The 25,285-nt window shown below is 31.9% G+C and overlaps 1 protein-coding gene across 1 annotated transcript; it reads right to left on the reverse strand.

Moving 5' to 3' along the window:
• Positions 1-1,001: 1,001 nt before the first annotated feature.
• On the reverse strand, positions 1,002-22,472 carry LOC126965783 (protein toll-like). The gene is made up of 6 exons (XM_050809546.1): positions 22,324-22,472; positions 4,863-5,115; positions 3,717-4,758; positions 3,127-3,442; positions 2,219-2,353; positions 1,002-2,140 (listed from the first exon to the last, which is right to left on the reverse strand). The coding sequence occupies exons 2-6, from the start codon at positions 4,999-5,001 to the stop codon at positions 1,385-1,387; spliced, it is 2,388 nt and encodes a 795-aa protein (XP_050665503.1). The 5' UTR covers positions 5,002-5,115; positions 22,324-22,472; the 3' UTR covers positions 1,002-1,384.
• Positions 22,473-25,285: the final 2,813 nt, after the last annotated feature.

A 25,285-nucleotide genomic window follows, 5' to 3' on the forward strand; every position in this document is an offset into this window, starting at 1 on the left:
GGCTAGATTATTAGTACAACGGCGCCTATTTCTACCGTGAAGCAATAATGTGTAACCATTACTGTGCTTCGGCCTGAAGGGCGCCGTAGATAGTGAAATTACTGGGCAAATGAGACTTAACATCATATGTCTCAAGGTGACGAGCGCAGTTGTAGTGCAGCTCAGAATTTTCGGGGTTTTTTAAGAATACTGAGCGGCACTGCATTGTAATGGGCAGGGCGTATCAATTACCATCAGCTAGACGTCCTGCTCATCTCGTCCCTTATTTTCATGAAAAAAAAAGATTAATTAGATTTAAGGTTAGAAATGAAGACATTTATTTATATACATACTACCAATTAGCGAGCTTCCTTTGGACCTGTGTGAAGCCTGTTAACACAGCGGTATTTCTGCTTCTATAAAGATATCTTGGTTGAGAAATATATATGCAATGATTCTGTTTCGAGACAGAGGGGTCATATGAATTGCCACTCAGGACTGTGTTTTATTGAGAATACTGAGTTGCACTGTATCGTTGTGGCATCGTTTGTGTTCAGTGCATATAAATAGAATCAACTTTATTATTTCAAACAGCTCAATGTATTAATTCCTTGTCAAGATCAAATTATTGTAACGAATAAATATTGATCAACAGCTGATGTGATGGGCAGAGTTTATCAACTATCATCAAGTAAGGCGCCCGTGGAACTATTTTATTCTCACTAAAAATGTTACCTGATAAATGGTACCTGGTGCCATGGTATCTTTGAAAAATCAGAGGAGCTGTGAGAGCGTTGGCAGTCCTTGAGTATTACGCTTTTATAATTTTTTTTATGAAAAAGAAGATCAATTGAGCGTACAGGTCACCTGGTGTTAAGTGATCACTGCCGCCCACATTCTCTTGCAACACCAAATTCATGTATTGCCTATTTTTGTTAGTAGGTACATAAACACAGCTTGTATAATGAAAAATAAATGTACATCGTTTAATACGTCAAACGTTTTATTTAAGCATTAGTTTTGACTTAGACAACAATTTTCCATCAAACATAATGAATTTACTAAATGCGTTTAATAATTATAAAATATGTACAAGGCTAAAACAGAACCACATTAATTTTTATAAGTGTGAACACTTCTTTGAAAGTTCAGTAAAAATGCACGTAGGTTTACCTACACAATAATATTGAGTACAGTTTTAAACAAACATTACATATTAATAGTATTTACTAGTAATAAAATTAGTTACTCTAGAACTATTAAATTATTTTTACATTTTTTTACACTTCTCCTTTACAATTTTTATGGTGTATTCAGATTATGGTGATTTGGGACTACGGGATGTGAGATGCATAATACCTGTTGAAGAATTCAGTCTTTACCTCACTAATGCTTACAAAACTAATTAAACTTGACAATGTGCGAAAGTATCTGAAGTATTTATTGAGGCTGCCAAATTTTGCGTTTGATAATTGAGTTTGGATACATTTGACGGGTCGATTCTTGCGCGTTGTATATCACTGACACGAAATGATAATTTACATTTCTCCTTAGACAAAACTGGAAGTAGTATATTCCAAAAATTTGGATTATTCCAAAGGATAGTTGTGCGCCTATCCCTTTGCTCCTTTAAAAATGCGTAAATCGAATTCTCTGCGCCCATATCCGTGAAAACGAAAACAGTCTTTTTGGCATTCAACATTTCACCTCGAATTTTCTTAATATCCACATGGCTATATGCCGACATAAGATAGTTGGATGAAAATATGACTAATGTGGTATCTCTTTCATTAGAACTATTCTTTAGTCTCTTGATGAAGTTGTATGTACTGGTATTAGCAGAAATCGGCTTCATATGAACCTTTAAACTTTTGTGTACGTTCAATCCTGGTAAAATTTCTTTGAAGACAAACTCTTCGTCTTTTTCCGAATATTTAAGTATCACACTTCTCTCTTTGTCTTTCTTTTCACAAGAATGAGATATATTGAATAATTGATTTTTCAGTACTGAATGAATATGCCTCTTATATTTAAAATAACAGATCATAGTTATCGTTGACAATGACGCTGATATTGATATAAAACAAACAAATATTACAAATCTTATATTACAAGCTTCTCTCGTCCAAACGGAACAATGAATTGAATTTTCATCCATCACCTGAAATAATAATAAAATATATAAAAGAATTCTTAAATCTAATATGATTGGTACGAAATAAAACAGAAAATAATATACCTTTACGTTTGTACGTTCTTTGATAATATCAAGGAACTTGAAGTTTCGACAATTGCATTTGAGCGGGTTTTGTGAAATCCAAATATGTTTTATCAGTTTATTTCCCAATCTTAAGTCGGCATCAATTGCTTGATTCTGAAAAAAAATAAAATGTTAAATTGAATTTAAATACTAAAACGTATCGCTTCGGGATTTTCTATTTTTTTTTATTTGAATATTATACTTTTATCCAATAATTAAATAATTTGTCCTTTTGTTTTCATGGGTAAGATATCTAATATTTATTTTTTCATATCAGAATTAGCCTTGAGAAGCAGATGAATAATATTATATGAAATTTCATGTAAAATATCATAGAAAATTTTAATTTTAAATATATTTTCAGTCAAATTAGTATAGTAATACAGTTTTGAATATTTGTTTTATATAACACTAGTACATTCTTAAAATATATAAACATAAACTAAGGTTACGCAGTAGATGGAAATTATGAGACTCAATATGTAGCTTTGCTTTTTTTTAGGCAACAAATGGATAAGTGGTTCAAGTGATGGTCACTAACATGGCATTCCCAATATCAGACGTCATGAGATGCGTTGCTGACCTTTGAGGTGGGAGCATATTCAAAGCGAGAAGGTTCCTAAATCGTATCAGTTAGAGTATATTGCATCAAGTAGTTAATTCCACAATTTGGCCATGCGTTATTTCTATGTCTTCTTTCTTCCATGTCAGGATGATTTCTAATCCTTAATACTCATTACCTAGTCCAATATAACCACTTTCTGATTGCTCAACTCAACTCAACTGAGTCAACTAAAATTTCCTATTACATCTAAATACGATCAATTATATTTTTGAAGTCTGTCAAACCATATTAAACAAACTATACATATTGTAATAATACATACCGTAAGATACTGAATCGAGTTATGACTGATATCTAAGTAATCGTGGCCGTTGATCCACCAGTCATCTTGGATTACATCAAACTGATTGTGACTCAGATTCAGGAGTTTTAAATTGTAAGTCATTGCAAAAGGAGATATTCTTTTCACTATCCAAGAATTGTTGCTTAGTTCCTTATTAACAAAATCAAGGTCATTGTATGCGAAAGATATAGACATACGCTGCTTATTATTGATAAATAAATATGACGATATTGTCTTCAGATTATTATGTTCCATATTTAAATCTATCAAGCTTAATAGAGATGAAAATGTTAATCTGAAATGAAAATAGTAATATAATAAAACTAAATAATTCACTTATGCAAGACTGTTATTCTAGTTTAGTAAGTTTTTCTATTCTTATTATTGTTACATATTAATTGTAAAGTTTAAATACACAGAAATAAAAAACGGTTGATAAAAAAACAGCAAGAAAATTAAACCACATTTATTTAGGTATATGTAAATGTAATAATACTACTTAGCATATTTTTTCAACACTTATTCAGGATAAAGTAAAATAATCAACTTAATTAGGATCGTCAACTTACCCGGAAATTTCTTCTATTGTGTTGTGAGCTAAGTTCAGTTTTTCCAATCTCACTAACGAAGAAAATAACTTTGGTTCCAAGTTTTTCAATTTGTTGTGACTTAAATCAAGCTCCAGTAAATTGATTTGATCGTTAAATGTCGACTCTTGTAATGATTGAATATCGTTGTAAGCTACTGATATGTTTGTTAATTGAGAGGAATTTCCAAAGACATCATAAGGTACTATCTCCAAACCACATCGTTGAATGTAAATTTGTTTCAAATTGAGTAAATTACCAAACAGTCTTCGTGGAAGTTCTCTCATTTTAACATCGTTGTTGAGTATTATAACAGTCTCCAAGTTATTATTTGTTGAAAATAGATTTTGTGGTAGAGTTGAGAACTTATTCGAGAACAATGTGAGTTTCCTCAACTTTATCAAAGGTTTAAAAATAAGTGTTGGAAGTTCGTTAAGTCCATTAGAACTCAGGTCTAATTCTTCGAGGACGTTTACGCCGGTGAAGAAATCTTTTGAAAACCAAGTAACATTACTTTGCCACAGTGACAGTTTTCTTAAGAACGCTAAGTGCGAGAATAAATTCGCAGACACATTTGTCATTTGATTATGACTTATTTCCAAAGTTTCTAACTTTTCTAGCGGCTTAAAGAGCTGCTCAGAAATATTGATGCTATTACATCTTATATTGAGCCAGGTCAAATTATGAACATCCATAAAGAGATTGTCCGGGAGATGGGTAATACCACTTACAGACAGTAATAGTTTTGTTAAATCTTGCAGTCCAGCAAAATGTCTTCTATCGAAATACCCCGGAAGATTCTTTGCATTTTGAAATATAAGTGACATCGTCTTTGATACGCCAAGCTGTTCCAAAACATCTTTGAAAGAAGTTTTGGGTACGGGGCAGTCTTTAAAACTGACTGATTTGAAGTTATTCATTTCATTGGCACATTTTGGTAGTTTACTATAATCTAAGCTTGAAACATTTTCACATCTTATACTTATGTAGGTATTCGGTAATAGGTTTATCTTAACAACTTGTCCTGTAACAAAAAAGCTTAGGATAAATGAAGCTTATGTTATTTAAGAGTAGTACGCTAAAACAAGAGCAAGCGTTTGGGAATTGTGAGCATTTAAGAGCACTCACCATCGATGTTGCAATTGAGTTCCAGAGCGAACGTGCCACCGCAAACGCAGTTAGGATGACTTGGGCACATCAGTCTTGTTGCATCAATTACATGTATTGCTAGTGCTATAGTTAGCACTTGTATAAGTTTACAGGCCATCTCTCTATTTTACCAGCTTTGTAACATTGATCACTTTAGCACGGCAGTTTGCAGTTTTGAATCGATAGCTGTGTTTGATTTATGCTTTCCATATTCTTGTTTTACCTATAAAATCTGAAACAAAATAATATTTTTAAAATCTCATTTTATCAATACCTAATCATTTTGTTAAGATTATATTTCCCAGATAACTTGCATCCTTTACCTTAACTATAAAATTTTATACTGGCTGTGAAGTTAAGACTTGAAATAATATCAAACATACAAAGTTTCATGTTATATTAAATAATTTATTTAATTTTTACTTTATAACGTACAATTGTGATATAATAACCAGCATTAACTCAACAAGAAAATAGATAACCCGCTATTTATCGTAATCATAAGAAATAAATTCCAATATCTCAGAGTATAAGAAATTGAATTAAAATAAAGAGTATAATAATGATAATAAAAGAAAGAAAGAATATATAATAGCATAAAACGAAGACTTTCTTTTAATTTGTTATTAATAAATGTTTTCAACTTTGTTGGACCTATGTTTTTTTTTTAATTTTTTTCATGATTCCATGTGTGTATGGTTTTCTGTGTTATATACGAGTACATCATAGTCGTGGTTCAATGAAGACTGTTATTTATTATGTGGTCATTTGCACATTATAAGAGTAATAATAATTTTTAATATACAAACACATAAATATTTAAATAAAACTGTCTATCTAATAGTACCTATATCTTGACTTAGTTGTTAGATTTTGTAAATTTCCTAATTTCATTACAAAATAGAATAGTTTTTTTTTTATAAATTATACTTATTTTATAATTATAACTATTTCACAAAAATTTTAGCATGTGGTAATCACCTTAAAAGTTAATGCATTTAGTAATAAGACCTTTGTAACTTAGCATAATAATAAATGTAATAATGTCCGATCCACCGGCGATCCTAAATAAGCATAATAAAAGTTTTAGAATTTCATGTATATTGATGCCTTAATTTCAGCACAGTTTTGGGCTTTCTATATTATATTACATCATTAGAGTGAATGTCGAAATGAATAAAGATTTGTAAGGCTGCAGCACAGTATTTTGTTTTTAATCGCGCTTTTTTAACTGCGCTCGATCTTCTGACTTCATATCTAAACAATAGAATTCAGAGGGTCGACGTGAACGGCAAGAGATCTCCTGGGACTCTTCTCAGTATGGGGGTACCACAAGGGTCTATTCTTGGACCGTTCCTCTTCCTTATCTATATAAATGATCTTCCTAATCTTATAGAGAAAAAACATAAGGTAGTATTTTTTGCGGACGACACTTCACTGATTTTCAAAGTGAAAAGAAACCAAGCTATGTATGACGAAGTGAACGATATTTTATCTGACATCGTGTACTGGTTTAGCGCTAATAACCTATTGTTAAATAGCAAGAAAACTAAATACATTAAATTTACCGTATCAAATTTCAAAAATGTAAATGCAAATGTTTTCTTAAACGGAGAGGTGATAGAACCGGTGGAATCTGCTATAATTCTTGGCATAACTCTAGATTCCAAATTACAATGGGGCCCTTATATTGAAGGATTGGCGACGGTATACTTTAGTTATTTCCATAGTATTATGTCCTATGGTATATTGCTATCGGGCAACGCTGCCGATATTAATACAATATTTGTGCTGCAGAAGAGGGCTATTTGCGCTATTTATAGCCTAGGCGCTAAGGAATCATTGAGAGCAAAATTTAAAGAAATTAACATCTTGACTGTTGCTTCTCAATATATTCTTGATAATGTAATGTATTTTCATAGACACGGCACATAAGTGAATTTGCCAGAAACTGTCATAACCATAATGTTAACACCAGGAACAGACATAAACTGATGATGCCTACTACTCGGCTTAGTCGAGTTAGTAAGTCTTTTGTGGGGCGATGTATATGGTTTTACAACAAGATCCCAGAAAATGTTCAAAACAAAATTATAACGTTATTCAAAAGAATTGTTAAAAAACGTTTGTGTGGTAAAGGTTACTATAACATAAATGACTTTCTTAATGATACAACAGATTGGGAATGGAGTGACCGCCCTCAGGCTATTAAATAATAAGTTTAATCGTACAATATTACTTTGTAAACATATTTATTCGATGAAAAAAAAAAGCCCGCTTAGTTTGTTGCGCCCATTCTTCTCAGGTCTGAGGCATTCATTTTGGAATGGGTGGTAGTTTTTGACTTTCAATAAGTGATGTCACATCCTATTTTGAATAAAAATATTTGAATTTGAATTTGAATCCTCAAATTTATTTATTTCCTAAAAATATTCTATTGAATTTTACAGTTAATTGTACAGTTATCTGAGCTTTTCAAACGCGGATTTTTTTAAATAGCACAAGTATTTTCCATTTCGGATGTTTATTTAAGTGTGAGATGCATTTTGTCTTCTGCCAATTTGTATTGTGCCAATTACTTTGGAAACATACATGAAAATTCAACTTCTATTTTGCTGAACAGAGAAGTGCTATTGAAGATTATAGAGGTACAGAAGTGATGGTTGTGGCTTCATTTATTAAAAAAATAATTGTGATAATTTTCATATCCACGACCAAACAAAGACATGTTTCTTTCAATCTTATAAAATTTTTCTTCTCGAGATAGATTTAATTCATTTGTGTTATCAATAGCCGGAGGTGAACTTCCCGAACTGATACGACTTTAAGTCCCTACCTTCAAGATTTAGAGCATACCTTAAAGGCGGGCAACGCATCTCTTGATACCCGTTGCTACGGATGTCCATGGGCGGTTACCTCACCATAGTCCATGCTGATATGATAAAGTAACGGGCACAGGTTTTTAAATTATATAATTACTGGTATGACCAAAAGCCAAGTGGTATTACCCGCCGCGATGGCAAGCGTCCTGATGGAATGACGCTGTTGGCTTGGGCACGGGAAGGGCGCTGGTACTGGACGCGACTTGCGTCGATACTCTGGCTCCTTTTCATGTCCAAGTTACTTCAGTTGATACTGGGGCTGCTGTTTCGACTGTCGAAGACGGCAAGCGTTGCAAATATGTTGGTCTCAGTGAGTCATACATCTTTGTGCCGTTTGGTGTCGAGACACTTGGCCCGTGGGGCCCAGAGGCGCGGAGAATGTTCAAAATACTATCATCGTACCTCAATAAGGCTACTGCAAACCCAAGCGCTGTAAGCTATCTCGATCAACAAATCAGCCTAGCTTTCCAACGCGGAAATGCTGCCAGGATTCTTGGTAGGCTTTCACGTAATGTTATTTTTAATTTTATGAAGTCATAGTATTGTGAATATAGTTATAAGATTTGTTTTATTATAATAATTATAATAAGTTAAGTGTCATATCGTAAATGAACATATTATTTTAAAATTATTCTGTTCAGTTTTAATGACAGCTAATTCGTAGCAGTAATAAGGAATTTTATTACCATAGTGACTATATTTTTTATTTAGCTACTATTCAATATTTAACAAAAAGCTCCGTCTGTTCAATGAGATCGCATTCCCAATTAGTTTTAAGATTTTGTGCCTTTTGTTGAGTTACCCTACCTGTGTAACTTCCAAGAAAATGTTTTCAAAATTTAATTATTGCAAAAGTCGTATTTCATGTTCCTGAAACAATCTAAGACTCTTTGTACAAAGTTTTGAGCTTTTATATGAAAGATGTCTCAGAAACAGTTGAATAGAATAGGGAGAATAATAATTTGCTATAAGTTTCTTAAGTATAGTACCTAAGTATTTAAAATTAAGAAGGTAGATGTGTTTTGAATTGTTATTTGTCGCACTAGGCCGAGGCCGGTACTCATTTCAAGCATTAATTACTGAAATTCATAATGAATGGCATCATGTGTACGTTTTAATTTAAGCAAACTTCAAAAAGTTACAGAGAATAGTAATTCAAGAGTCTATGTCGAAATTTTTTTGATTGAAGATTTTACCCGCAATCCGGGCTGACATCAAAAACGGTGCAGAACTAATAATAATGATAATAGCTTTAAGCACTTAGAAACTACTACTTAATAAATCATAAAGTAAAATAAAACAATTGCATTCGAAGCATATAGTTGGATATTGGCACCAGTCATTTATTGATCATATATATAAATAGGACGTGTTTTTAACCGACTTCAAAAAAGGAGGAGGTTCTCAATTCGTCGGTTTTTTTTATGTTTGTCACCTCAAAACTTTCGACTGGGTGAACCGATTTTGATAATTCTTTTTTTATTTGAAAGCTGGTGCTTCCATTGTAATTTGGCCAGAACTAACAATAGCATCCATGAGAAAACCATAAAAGTCTTAAATTTGCTAAACATACATATAGCAAAGTGGATGATAAATTTACGAATAACTCAATATCGCGCCAACCGATTTCGATGATTCTTTTTTTATTGGAAAAGATATACTTCAAAGATAGTTTGGTGAGAGTTTGGTTAGGTTCTGATCACGGAATCTATGGCAAAGTAACGTAACTCTTCAATTAAGCGCTTACGTTCATTGCTGTATTGAAAAATTTAGTATATCTGCACTTATTTAGACAAGTTGTTAGTTAGTGTACTTCAAATTCACTAAAAATCAAATAATAAAAAAACAACCGACTTCAAAAACACTATTCCAAAATAATAGATATAATATGCACTAAAAAGTATTAAAATAATTGCGTATTTTTATACAATCTAATTCTAGTTTCGATTATTGTGATTTTTGGAGTCGGTGTCATCCAAGATAGGCTTGTAACTACATACACAGTAATAGGTGAGATGTGCTTGAGTCGTGAGGAGGTGAGAGGCGAGAGCGGGTCGCGGCGGAAGGACACCGATTCCAAAAATTACAATAATCGTAACTAGAATTATCTATATATATAAAAAAAAGTCGTGTTAGTTACACTATTTATAACTCAAGAACGGCTTTACCGATATGGCTGAAAATTGGTGAGGAGGTAGCTTAGAGCCAGGAGACGGACAAAGGATATAATAAGTCATGAAATATCAAAAAAATTACGAAAAAATATTATTATAAAAAAAAATATTTTCTGATACATTTTGTATGGATTGACATTTTGATGACATCTCGAGAATAGAAAGAATTCAATAAACTTTTTTGTTAGTTTCACGCTACATGAGTTATAAAATACAACTGACAGTGCACGTCATGTTATTCAAGTTGACCGGTTGGTGTGTTTGTTTCGAGTTTCTATTAGATAACTAAACTAAATATTTTTATTATATCGTTACCTGTAACATACTTAAATTTCAAATCAGTGGAAGATACTGGTACGTGTAAGTTAAGCATATCATATGTTGCTTTTGGCGAAGAGTTAAGATCTTTGGTTGTGACAATCGGGATTTTGGAGAAGTATTTATCAAATTCATTTGCAATTTCTATTTCCGAAGTTATAACGCGATTATTAATATTTAAACAGATAGAGGTGTTACGGCAATTCGATCTACCAGTTTCATTGTTAATTACACTCAAAATCGCTTTTACTTTATTATTACTGTTTTTAATTTTATCTGCAATGAAACGTGTTTTCGCTTCAAGATAAACTACTTTAAAGAGCTTGGAATATTTTTTTTACATATTTTTATATAGTCACTCATCACGATATCTCTGGAACCACTAGAGTTAAAGACTTGAAATTTGGTAGGAATATTCTTTTCACCGAGTAGAGGTCAGCTAAGAACGGATTTTCCGAAATTCCATCCGCAAGAGTTTTTTTTTATTATGAACAAAACAACGTCTGTCAGGTCACCTAATTGTAACAAAATACGCAATTATTTTTATACTTTTTAGTGCATGTTATATCTATTGTTTTGGAATAGTGTTTTTGAAGTCGGTTGTTTTTTTGTTAAAATTTTTTACGAATAAATTGTACATTATTGTGGATTTGTGATATGAATTGATTTTTGGTTGTAAAGCTATTAGCTATTTTGTAGATAACGTAAAATGATTACTCGTTATTATAAACTTGCTAAGAATTTTATTTACTAAATATAAAAGAAATGCATTGCTTTTTGTCTAGCGAAAGAGAAATGCTTTGCAAAAATAACTGAACCGGCTAATATGACGTCAAAGAATGACCGTATTATATTGGTTGTGGACATACAATATATGGCTATGGTCCACAACGTGTACTTGACATTTGATATAAATTATAGCAGCGCTCTAGACAGGTTCTTTATTAAATTCACTAATCGATACTTTGTTGTGTAAGTTTTTAGTTTCCTATATTTTGTTATTGTGAAGCAATAAATTGAATAGAAGTATAAACAAGTAAATAAAATAACAGATTATGAATTAAGCGGTTTTGTATTGAAAGAGCAAATACATTATTTTGTTATATGGATAAAAAAAAATGAAAAGTCTGCGATTATAGAATAATGGATGGAACAAAGAGTAATAGAATTATAAATGATAATAATAAATATATATAAATCTAACCATTCACCTATAAAGTTTCCAAAGACTTTCAGTTAAAAGGTAACGATATAAATAAACCACACATCATAAAGATTACACAAATAAAACATAATAATGAATAAGCTACATAAGTTACAATTCGATTTCAAATACTGATTACACAATATTGAATTCAACCGTCAGAGGAATGAAAAAAAAAATGGACAGAAACAGTTATTATTTTTCATTATAACAAGGCAGTGACCTGAACATCTTTTTATGAAATTTATAATGAATATGACTATATACTCTATTTTCACATATTTTATTATAAGTTTACTGAAGGGTTTCTAGATATAATGTGGAATGAAGTCCTTAAATTACATTATGTAGTATTGCATTTTATAGTATAGGATACCAATATTTATTATGATGTTTTAAATAAGGAATCTCAGGGCGGTTAAAATTTAAGTGGTGTTTATTTAAGAAAAATTACACAGTAAATGGACAGAGGTCTGTCATACATCGAAGACAGTTCCAAGCAATTAGGTCTTGCTTACTACCTGGGTTTCTCACCCCCGCTACTTATCTATCTTAACTACATCTGTTATTTTAGGAATTCTACCTAATCCATTTATTTACAATTCTTTCGAAAAAATACTATCTGCTGAGGACAAAGTTGTAATAAAACAATAAAATAGAAAAGAACTTAAAACTAAAAATGACCATTCCACATATTATATTTGAAAAAGAAACATATTGCATGTAACAAATTCTCTTTACTCTGTGGCAAAGGCCGGACCTTTGATTTTACTTATATAATGTAAGCATTTTTAATAGAGCCGATAAAATTTATTATACCCAATGAACTGAAAACAGTTTCGAAAACATTAAAGTCAATGATCCCTCCAGCGCTTTCCACTTAGCAGGTATAGTGGGAATAAACTACAGGGCTTACGTCAGACGTCCGTTTTTCAAATCCACTTAGAATGTTTCTGCACATATGCAGCCTGAAAACTGGTTTTAATGTAAATCCAACTGTAAGTACTGCGATTACGAATCATTTTCAATGTTACTGCTGCTTGTTACTTTTGAAATAGTTAGTGGTTGTCTTTGAGTCTCTAGAGTTGGTCTGGATAAATTCAATGTTTGGAGTACTTTTCAGACATTTACTGACGCATGTTTTATAGAGCAGTAGGCTGGTTATCCTCTTAAATTATGAATTTATTTATGTAATAATATATGAATCTTGTTTAATAAAACAAGATTGATATAGTAAATGCAGCATCTTACAAACTAATTTATTATGTATATTACAACCATTGTTAAATACTCTATTTGATTAAAAAAGTGGCCGGTAAATTTCTTGTATGTTCTTCTCACGAGGTCAACTTTTTACGATCATAATATAGTAAATTTATTATTTTAAAAGTAATATCTGTAGTGACGATTCAAAAGCACTTACTTTAAGCTTAATTTAATAAAGTTATTTTGACTTTGACTTTGATATTGTAGAATATTGTTGTATTTTTATTTTCACACTGTGACTGCGTGTGTGAAAGTTAAAAATTAATAAATATAATAATAAATATTGACACAGTTTTACACAAATTATCTTGCCCCAAACTAGGCATAGCCTGTACTATGGGTACAAGACAATGATATATTTAATACAATATACTTACTTAAACATACATAAATACACATAAACATCCATGACTCGGAACGAATTGTCGGGGACTCAGTGCTCTGTGAACGGCTGGATCTCTTGGCGTTGCGTAGAGACGTCGCTTCATTGTTTGTCTTCTACCGCATTTATCACGGGGAGTGTTCCGAAGAGCTGTTTAACCTGATTCCTGCCGCCGAATTCCACCTTCGTACGACACGCCACAAGTTAGGATATCATCCCCACCATCTGGATGTGTGGCGGTCCTCCACAGTGCGGTTTTCAAGGAGCTTTCTCCCTCGTACTACAAAGCTATGGAATGAGCTTCCTTGTGCGGTGTTTCCGGGACAATACGACATGGGTACCTTCAAAAAAGCGCGCGTACACCTTCCTTAAAGGCCGGCAACGCTCTTGTGATTCCTCTGGTGTTGCAAGAGAATGTGGGCGGCGGTGATCATTTAACACCAGGTGACCCGTGCGCTCGTTTGTTCTCCTATTCCATAACAAAAAAAAAAACATCTATATTCATCATATAAATGATTGCACATACCGGGATTCGAACCCGGGACCTCTAGCTTAGTAGTCAGGGTCACTAACCATTCGGCTATATGGGTCGTCAATTTTAATTAAATTTTAATTCTAACAAATTTTAAGGGGCATTACTTATATTATTATATATTTCTTTTAACTTATAATTGCCGATAATTCATTTGCTTAACTGGTTACAGATGTAATCAATGTACAATACAATATAATTACTTAATATACATTCATTCCAATAATACATTTACAATAATAATATTTTTGTTAACATTAGTTAATAAATATAAGCGATTAATAACAACTAGTACAAGTTCAAGTTCAAATACAAGTAGAAAGTTCTAGATATCCTCATTCACTTAAATTTTGAAATTTGTTTAAATATATTATAACTATGTAAGTGGACTGCAGATAAATAGATATACCAGTGGGAGGCTCCTTTGCATAGGATGCCGGCTAGATTATGGGTACCACAACGGCGCCTTTTTCTGGCGTGAAGCAGTAATGTGTAAGCATTACTGTGTCTCGGTCTGAAGGGCGCCGTAGCTAGTGAAATTACTGGGCAAATGATACTTAACATCTTATGTCTTAAGGTGACGAGCGCGGCTGTTGTGCCGCTCAGAATTTTTGGGGATTTTCAAGAACCCTGAGCACCACTGCATTGTAATGGGCAGGGCGTATCAATTACCATCAGCTGAACGTCCTGCTCGTCCCGGCCCTTATTTTCATAAAAATAATAAATATATATAAAAAAAACGCGCTTAAAATATCATGAAATTGCAGAATGTATATAATAAAGTCGAGAAATTCCTTAATGTTTTCCTCTATTAGGGACCACGGGGTGTTCAGGGGTGAGTTAATCCGCCACGTCATGGAGAGAGGGAGGTAAGCACGAACTGCGGACAAATTCTATTGGTTTTAAGAAAATTGCAAGTCACATTTATATCATGAATTTTCGTTAGCGGGAAAAAACAAGATCACATTTCTTTGGTATCTGTTGAAATAATCACTAATGACTACCGCATTATAAACCTACAAAAAAGCCATTTATTATTATGTAAACAAAATATCTCCTAATTAATGTTCTCAGTATTTTCTAACTGTTCTCGTCTTATGGTGAAGAGACCATTCAACACTTAAAGATTTCTTGATCATGATAATCTACTGCAAATATTTTATACAATGAAATGAATAGATACAATATTTTAATAACCAAATTATGACATTCTAAGAAATATTGTGTTATATTATTTTCTTTGAATGATGATAAGATATCTATGACATTTTTATATTTAAACTAGCTGACCCAGCAAACGTTGTATTGCCGATATTAAAATCGCGATACAAAAGTAACTGTTGATGGTAGATGGGTGAAAATTTGAAGTTGTCTGTATTTTTAATGCTCATAATCAAACAAATTTAAAAAAATGTCAAAAAAATAAAAATTTGGCGTGGAACACCCTTATTTATTTATTATTTAGGGGGATGAAAAATAGGTGTTGTCCGATCCTCAGACCATATCCAATATGCACTCAAAATTTCATGAGAATCGGTCAAGCCGTTTCGAAGGAGTTTAACTACGATCACCGCGACATGGGAATTTTATATATTAGATAAAATAATATTTTAATAAAACAAATTTATAGCGTATAAAGTTATAGTTACTAAAAATGAGATATTCATTTCAATATAATTAGCAGCAAAAATTTACACATTTTTGAAAGGTTTTTTTTATATTTTCATAAAAAACTAGATATTATATTGAGTATTACTATAAATCTATTATTTGTATATAAATGTTTATTTATTGGAAAAATAATACAAGCCTTAAGGTTTGGAGGAAATAGTATTAATACCATTTCCACTTTAACTAAGATGTTGTATAACTTTTGGAAATTTCTCTTGTGAAGGTGTAAGTTTTAAGGTTTTTAAACTATTATTTTTTATAAAAATATATAATTTTCATACAACCAATTATGACCAGGTGTAATCAAAAATTGGTGGCGATCAGAGTATATAACTGTAAGCTGTTTTTTGACTCTAACGACTCTAACTAACTCTAACTAATAAATAAAAAATAGATAAAATACCTATTTGTGAATTTATTGATATGTTCGTTTATAACTCATGAAACGCTTAATCTCTTTGTTGAACTTCATATTGATTATGAACACGTAACACCTACATAACAGATGTTATTTATTTCCACCAATGTTAAACTGAAATTTGTATAGTCGAATATATAGAGTTCAGCTTAGACTGGACTAACGTCAGTCGGGCGCAAACTAGCCTTTATACACGATACACCCTGCAAATAGCCACAAACGATATCGCAAGGTCAAACCGAGAATAAATTAAGGATACCTTTCATCACCATAGTTAGTAGCTTTGAAGTTGCGAGCACAGGCCTTTCGATTGTATAATTTTGCATAACTTGCGTGAAAATTCTCCGCTTTAGTTCATATTATTTCATTTAAGTTGGATAGTGCTTCAATTGTTTTTTTTTTATTTCAATTCCCTTGGTAGGTATTTAAATAAATTCCAACGCGTGTTTTTGCTGAGTTTTAAAATGAATAACTGTATTAGATACAGCAACTGACAAATTCCGGTTTCGAGCTGCTCCAGGAAATTGTTAGGAATTTTTGACACTGCTTTATTAATAAGTGATGTAATCAAGAATTAATCTTATTTTACCAAAAACCATGTAAAAAGTACATTTATAAAAAACCATATATCAGTCGCAATTATATGAAAGAAAAGTGATGTCATTGCACAAAATATGATTGAGTTATACTGAATATTCTCTTAATATACATTCTCATATTATCACAACATAGCAACATGTTCCAAGTCACGTAGTCATTTTATTTAATTCTGAACTCCATTATTTTTTATGGAAAAATAAAGCCTTCGCAAGCGCTCCGCTCGCACGTACGTTGTTACGCGCAAAAATCAAATAAACGACATCAAATTTTACTGCCGCCTGTTATGTGGGAATAATACAACTTTATTATCTGCCAAGGATTTCTTGTTACTTTATTCGTTAAATAAAAATAGAAAGCAAAAAAAATTAAGCCAGTCTTTTTGTCTACTACAAAGACGACTATTTAGTCATTTAATAAAATGTAAATGAGCCTTTCACTAGTTTGAAATACCTCACAATATTCATAAATATATATAAGAGATCTTGATCAGATCGTCGGTCCATCTTGTGGGGAGCCTACCAACACTGCGTCTTCTGGTGCATGGTCGCCATTCAAGGATTTCATTGTCCCAACGGCCATCTGTCCGTCTATGTGCCCTGCCCACTGCCACTTCAGTTTCGCAATCATTTGGGCTATTTTGGACACCTAGATTGCCGGAATACGTTGGATGAGGGCAGCGCGGGACCGATCGTCGTGGAAATCTTTGTGGGAAGCCTTTGTACAGCAGTGGACTTCGGGCTGATGATGAATGATGAATGAATATTAGAGATTTCCACCAATATATTGACAAATCATGATATCTTTGGAACCTTAAGGCGTAGACTTGAAATTTGGTAGAAATATTCCTTTCGCCGAGTAGAGGTCAGGAAAGCCACCTCCGAAAGCGAATAACGTCTGTCGGGTCAAAGTGTATAGAAATAGCATATTATATTTGCAGCTTTGTGGGCTCTGCGCGTTTATTTCATCAATTTAGTACACCCGAGTGTAATATGTATATATTTTGAACTAGATTTGCTTGTGGAAATTGGATTATTTATAGATATTGAAATCTTCGAATATCTAAATTCTAAGATAATGCCGTTGGTATCAAAAAGTAAATAAATACATAGAAATAATGATAATACTCGTTATTATGGAAAAGTCAAATCGTAAATTAATATGGTGACAATATACTACAGAAAAATTTAAAGAAATAAACATCTTGACTGTTGCCTCTCAATATATTCCAGATAATGTAATGTATGTACATAGGCACATAAGTGCATTTGCTAGAAACTGTAATAACCATAATGTTAACACCAGGAACAGACATAAACTTATAATGCCTACTACTCGGCTAAGTCGAGTTAATAACTCTTTTTTGGGGCGATTTAAATGCTTTTACACCAAGCTTCCAGATACTGTTCAAAACAAAATATGTATTACGTTATTTAAAAGAATTAGTAAAAAACGTTTGTGTGGTAATGGTTACTATAACATAAATTACTTTCTTAATGATACCTTTTGATTGGGAACTGAGGGAATACCCACAGGCTATTAAATAATAAATTTTATTGTACGATATTATAATTTAACCATATTTTTATATCCAAAAAGAGGCTCGCTGAGGCATACCTTTTTGAATGGATGATAGTTTTTGACTTTCAATAGGTGATTTTATGTCCTATTTTGAATAAAAATATTTGTTTTTCAATTTTGATTTCATTTATGAAGAATTTTAGTATAAAAATTATGACAAATCTCCACAAACGTGTTATATATTTTTGCTTGTGGAAATTGGATTATACATTGGAATTTTCGAATATCTGAATTCAAAGAAGGTTGATAGGAAAAAGTAATTAAATAAATAGAAATAATAGTAATATGGCAAAGTCGAATCGATCGAATTAATATGACGAAAATATAATATAGACATAATCGAACAAAAGCTCTTCGTGCTACCTTCTCTACTATATTATAATTCCAGCAAAGTAACTTCTAACGATCAGTTATCACACACATAATATAAAATAGACCCCCTGTCGTCAGTTTCCCCAGCCTGAATTAATGCCTCCGGTGTTATGAAGGTTTTTGTTATGCAAATAAAATGACCGAATCGATACAGCGCTGAGTCGCTATTGGTTAGCACATTAGACGCCGATGGGGTGGAATGGATAATACGTATTTTGTATGATGTGTAGCTACGTGTTATATCGGTGACAACCTAAGTGATTACCCACCCTTACAGTTGAGTTATAGAGAGTTGAGCGAATTTGAATAATCAAAATACTATGTATCTACAACCGTGCTTTAAATCCTCTATTAAAGATTCTAAAACAGCTTATTGCCAACATTAAAACACCCAATGTCCTAATCACCATTACATCATCCAAACAAGTGTTGTAATGAAATTCAGTACAACATTATATCATCCGTTTTCATAATCCTTTGGATGATATTATGGTTACTAGGATTGGCTCTTTTAAGTAACAGTAAGAATCTTTTATAGAGGATTCATATTCTGGGTGTAGATAAAGTCTTGTATGCAACTGTTGATCATTAGGTATTAAAACACTCATGTGATACTATTACAAACCCACATTCTTGTTTTAATACTAAAACTCATATTATTTGTTTTGTTTTTTTTACAAAATTTCATAAGCTGTCTGATTGCTTATCAATAAAGCCATTATCATAGAATGAATAAAAACACAGTGTGTGCATAACCTGTGACAATTACTTCAAGACGTCCTTAGTATGACGAAATTTAACTTTTTTGTTCTATATTTATTACGTATTTCTATTAACAATGTACCATTATTCTACTATTCTACTTCTAGTATACCATTATTCAAAAAGCACCGTCTATTAACGCTTACTGGTCTATATATATTAGAAATTTGTATGTTATGGTGAACTTTTTAAACTAGCATAGGACTATTCCATATTAGGATTAAGAGATCCAACTCGCCTTCTGATGCCATACTGTAGAACAGCGCTTCATCAAAATAACGCAAATGTTATTTGTATTAGGGTATTTAACCACCTTCCAAAGAATATTAGAGAGATGCCTTAAACATTAATGCATAAGAAATTAAAATTATGGCTAATAGATAAATGCTTTTATAGTTTAAGAGAATTCTTTAGCCAGAAATAATAGAATTTTTAATGTAATTGTTTGAGAGGTACCTACAAACAAATGTTTATTTTATATTATATTATTGAATTAAAGCTATGTAATGTGTATTAATGACGTATAAATATAAAAATACCAATATTGACAATCAAATATTTGTATGCTGATATATTGGCGAATTGTGCTGTACACCAATTCATTGTTAACAACTATGTTACCACGATTCATTCAAATAAATGATTACATTTCATTTCATTTCATAATCATAATTGCATGTTGACTGTTCACTATCCCTAGTCGACTAAAGCCAAGTTTACCCGAACGAACGTTACATAAAAGTGGGAGGCTCCTTTGCATCAGCTAGATTATGGGTACCACAATGGGGCCTATTTCTACCGGAAAGGAGTAAAGTTCCGAAAAGTTAATGCGTAAGCATTACTGTGTTTCGGTCTGGAGGGCGCCGTTGCTAGTGTAATTACTGGGCAAATGAGACATGACAACTTATGTCTCAAGGTGATGAGCGCAATTGAATTGGGTTGGGTTCCATCAAGGACCCTGAGCGGCAATGCCATGTATGTTCACTTTTTCCCATAAAAAACTTGAAAAACAACATATTTCTTATTTTTATCGATATCTTTCGATTTCGAGATATAGGCGAGGTATTACTGATCATGTAAATTTATGTTTATATTATAAATATTAGTGTTTATACTTGACTTGGGAGACTTTGTTCTGTCCGAATAAAAAAAGTTCGAATGATTGAAGAAAGTGCTATGAAACTATGACAGTAGAACTTTCTGGTGCATTTCTTCGACGCTTGAATTGCCATACTACATATTTCTTCTTTTTTTGGTTATTAATTGTTTCTCGGGGATTTATATAATAAATAACATATTAAACCTTCTTATTGGATTATATATGTGCATCTTACAATAAAGTTCGTTCGAATGATTAAAAAAATACTTATTTCAACGATCAATACATTGAACAATTAACCAAATCTGTACTGTCAATTATATTTTGTACTTCAAATTTGAGGCAAGAACAGAATAGGAAAAAATCAAGATGCGATTCACGTTTTTTTTTAAGATTGATTAAAATATCCAATTATTTTTTATAAAAATCTACTTAGAAACAAAAAATTATCTGAATAACAAATAAATTTAAAAAGTAAAATTTATTAATCTAATTCGTCTAAATTTATTTAATTTATATTTTAAGTGTAGTGTATGAGATTATATATAAATAAGGATAATTTACTATATAAAATGTACAAATAGTAAACTCCCAAAACAATAGAAGAACCGGTCACATAGTGAAGAATATAGAAATTTGAAATAGTAAAGTCCAATGGACGTGTAGTGCTCAATAATAACTAGGGTTGCAATCTACTAGCAAAGTATTATAGTTTAAATTACAGATATTTAAGATTCCCACCATACATAATTAATGTATCACATTTTAAGATTCAAATATTACACAAAAACACCACTAAAAATATTTCTTGTAATAATAAGTAATTATATAGTGTTTTTAAATATTTTATATTATTGAAAAACTATCTAGGTAAAAAAAATATTTGATGCACAATAAGAATTTGTCATTGATTGTGTGGCTATATTAAATACGCTTCATTTTAATTAACCGGTTTTAACCTGTTCTACACATTCGACAATATATTTAAAAATGCTATGAGTTAAATTAAATCAAATAATTAAATTGAACATAATGATAATCGTCAAGTATTATAATAAAAAGTATAATACAAGTGAACACGTTATTTATACATATATTTTTTGTCTTAAAGAAGTAAACTGCTGAAAACTACTATGATTTAAGCTTTAGGAATAAGATAAGCACACGGAAAATCGTCATTGTCCAGAGAAAACAAAAGGTCCATCAAATCAAGAGCCTTTGAAAGTCTGGGGCTATTCACAATATTGAACAAGCACTTGAATTTTTTTTAAGTCGCTTATTTTGTAGACTTTTAGTGTAAGAAAGCTTCGAAATAAATAACTTATGTTTATAATTTTCAGAACTACACGAATATTTAAGTGACAATAATCACACAAAATATTAAAAACTTCCAATTTTGGGTGACCTTGTAAATAAATTGTTACTATATTTTGTCATAAATTGTAATTAGGAGGAACAAAATACGTTGGAAATTAATTTTTTATTAATTAAATAAACCTTATCTTCATTGAAATAGACTAAAAATAACTCTTTTGCAATTAGATTACTGTTTATAAGAACCAACGATTTGAAAAACTATTTATGTTCGGGAAACATCAAGAAACAAGGTGGTGTATTAAAATCTTATATTGTCTTTGTAATATATTTTCAGAGTAGTAGTAATGTCCTAAATAAAATTTAAGTAAAACATTTACGTTACGTCCAGAAATTTTGATTAATCATTTATCTTTCAAAGGTAATCTTTCTTAAAACAGGAAATACATTTAACTATAATTGTTACTAAATAATGTATTATAGATCTTAGTTCCAGAAATTAGTCCAATTATAAAGTAATTTTAGTAACCATACTATTTTCTCGGACATGCAAAAGTATTTTTGTTAGTATCATTATGTTTTTCCATTCTCGAGAATTTCACACAATATTTGGATCAAAATTGAATAAGCTTTATCTGATAATTATATTACGTGGAAAATTAACGCATCAAAAAACAGGCATCAATTATAATACTCCCTAAACATGATAATTTGCAGGAACACTTTATTAGTAACTAAATGACCAGTTAGATATTTTCGAATTTAAATGAATAAGGAAAGAACTGTTATACATTTTAAACGCGAATTATTTATCAAATATTTATTAAATATAATGAAACATTCACTGCATACTCAGAAATGTACTTACCCAAAAGTCACATCCAAATTAAACTAACATCTCTTCACAACTATACGAAGCAATTTCTACGAGAATGAATGTTTGACACGGCCGTAGACTGTGCTACAGCGTAACCTCTACGACTGCTACGGAACGACTGCCGCGCTACGCGACCGTGTTCACAAGTCACTACATGGAAAATAAACCTATTCGGCTATAGTCGGCTTCTCACGAAAACAGCCGAGCACAGTCTTCGTCTTGTTTATGATGTAGTAAAACTCTTAACAGGAAGAGGAGTGTATGGAAAATAGAACAGTTCATTCTCATTACATTAGCCGCACCTTCGTGTAATGCAGTTTTATGGTGCATAAAAGTTATGAAAAAATTAAAGTGTTTTCCTGGTATTACTTCAATCTCGTTCACGTAGAAGCCGTAATAGCATACTCTGAGGTGATCAGGATGCTTGTATTTATTCCAATTCTATAAAGATATCTATAGAGGTATAATATAAAATTATAGGCTGCCAACTTTTCTGTGATTTCTCCTCTTGTTAGAAGAGAATGTGGGTGGTGGTGATCACCTAACACCAGGTGCCTTACCAGAACCCGTACGCTCGTTTGTAATCATTTTCCTTAAAAACTGACGTCAGAATATAATATAAAGGTATACTCGCGTTACACATAAGACAATCTTTTTTTCAACCATGGTCGACTGGTACCAAAACACTGTATAAAATTAATTTTAACGATTTCAAACGCTATGAAAGACATTACAATGACCATTATCATATTTATGTTCCCTTGGTGTCTATGTAGTAATATGTCGTTCGAATGATGTCAGAATATATAAAGGTATACTGGCGTCATATAAAAGACAATCTCTTCTTCAAGTATGATTGCCTGGTACCAAAATTAACGACTGTCTTACGAATTTTCGATCAGGTTACTTGTTTCTGACGCGACTTTTAACATTTTTTGCTCATCCTAAGAAAAGTGCTCAAAATAATATGAAAATATCTTTTAACATAATAAAATGTATTCAATTTAATGCTGAATTTTCTTATTATTCCTTTTTCTGTTTATTTAAGACAAAGGAATGACAACACACCTTAAGGTAATTGATCACCGCTGTGCATCCTATTCATTCGTTTATTTATTCATTTCATTACTCTAAAGATAAGTTTAAAATTCCTAGTCTTCTACTGAGTTTTAATTTTCTTTATTCATTTACATTTTAGCTAGAATTAACTTTGAAGCTTCATACTAAAATAACTGGAAGTCCCGTAATTACGTTTGGAATCCTTAAGTCAGCGCATCGCATTTGATTTTCAAGTTCTTCGTCGCGTCTTTTGTATAAAAGACTGCCTTGAATTTTGAATTACTTAAAAAAATTCAATAATTCAAGTAACATATGATAATAATATGTTTAAGCTATAAACGCTTTGTTTTCTTTCAAACACATAGTTTTCATACAATACATTTTAAAGTTTTGTGAAAGTCACAACCTCTAAGTCAAAGCAATTTACCAGTGGGAGGCTCCTTTGCACAGGATGCCGGCTAGATTACGGGTACTGCAACGGCGCCTATTTCTGCCGTGAAGCATTATATGTGTAAGCATTACTGTGTTTGGGTCTGACGGGCGCCGTAGCTAATGAAATTACTGGGCAAATGACTTAACATTTTATGTCTCAAGGTAACGAGCGCAGTTGTAGTGCAACTCAGAATTTTTGGGCGTTTCAAGAATCCAGAGCGGCACTGCGTTGTTATGGGTAGGGCGTATCAATTACCATGAGCTGAACATTCTGCTCGTCTCTTCACTTATTTTCATAAAAAAAGCAATTTACTTGCATCTAATATTGTTAAATTTCTTACTGTAACAATATAGCAATACTAAAGAATTATAATTGTAAGCCTATCTGGTAAAATAAAATATGGAGTTATTCTATGTATTACAGTATCTATGCTCTACTGTGGATCCACCTGAAAGATAAAATGTAACAGCAGCGACACTTAGATTTTTATTCAAATATAGGAAATTGCCGTCTTGTCCTGTGAATCCCTGACTGTAACGGATTTTATTACAATCGGCTAAACGACTGTTGCTACACAAGGATTTTTACAATAAAAGGCATTTATATTCTCGAAATCGATTCCTTTAGAATTCTTTTTGATTTAATTTCTAATATACTAAATACCGCTTCATAAACAAATGGCACTCTAAGAGAGAAGAAGCGATGCAAGAAACCCTCCCAGCATTCTTTTTTTGCGCTCTTTTTGATGAAATACATATTTACTGTACGTATGTAATGAAAAATTGTACTGTCATCAAATAATCATAATCTAGTCCCAGGCTGTCATATGACCTATAATAAGTAAGTCCTGAAATTATAAAAAAATATTATAAAACTACATGAGCACCTCCTGTCATTTCATCATAAGTGATGTGTTTCCAATTCAGTTTATTATAACTTTGAGCATTGGGTCTTGTAGTCTCTAGTATCACCGCTTCCACACTCCTTAAAAAACATCGCCTAGTATCAGAATTCTGGGTCTCAAACTACATTCATCTTGAATCTGATGCACCCCAGTATCAGCTATGAGACCAAGATGAAAAATTACATCAAAAATAATTCTAAAGGAATCAATTTTGAGAAATGAAATGCCTTTTATACCTTTCATTTACAAAGCAAAGCAGTGTCTTTTTTTTAATGAAAATAAGAGACGAGACGAGCTGACCGTTCGGCTGATGGTAATTGATACACCCTGATCATTTACAATCCAGTGCCGCTCAGGATTCTTGTAAGGCCCAAAAACTCTGTCATCTTGAGTCATAAGATGTTAAGTCTCACTTACAGCTACGGCGCCCTTCAGACCAAAACACAGTAATGCTTACACATTACTGATTCACGGCAGAAATAGGCACCGTTGTGGTTGCACCAATAATGTAGCTGACATCCCGTGCAAAGAAGCCTGTACATGGCTACATTACACGG

Source organism: Leptidea sinapis, chromosome 8 (genome assembly GCF_905404315.1).
Source record: "Leptidea sinapis chromosome 8, ilLepSina1.1, whole genome shotgun sequence".
NCBI classification, from domain to species: Eukaryota; Metazoa; Arthropoda; class Insecta; order Lepidoptera; family Pieridae; genus Leptidea; species Leptidea sinapis.

What these genes read in the sequence shown, in the direction of transcription:
- LOC126965783 (XM_050809546.1), bottom strand. Translation starts at nt 5,001, where the DNA reads ATGGCCTGTAAACTTATACAAGTGCTAACTATAGCACTAGCAATACAT. An exon ending in ACTCAATTGCAACATCGATG is followed by an intron (nt 4,759 to 4,862) that starts GTGAGTGCTCTT and finishes TTTTTGTTACAG; the next exon opens with GACAAGTTGTTAAGATAAAC. An exon ending in ACTCGATTCAGTATCTTACG is followed by an intron (nt 2,354 to 3,126) that starts GTATGTATTATT and finishes ATTTTTTTTCAG; the next exon opens with AATCAAGCAATTGATGCCGA.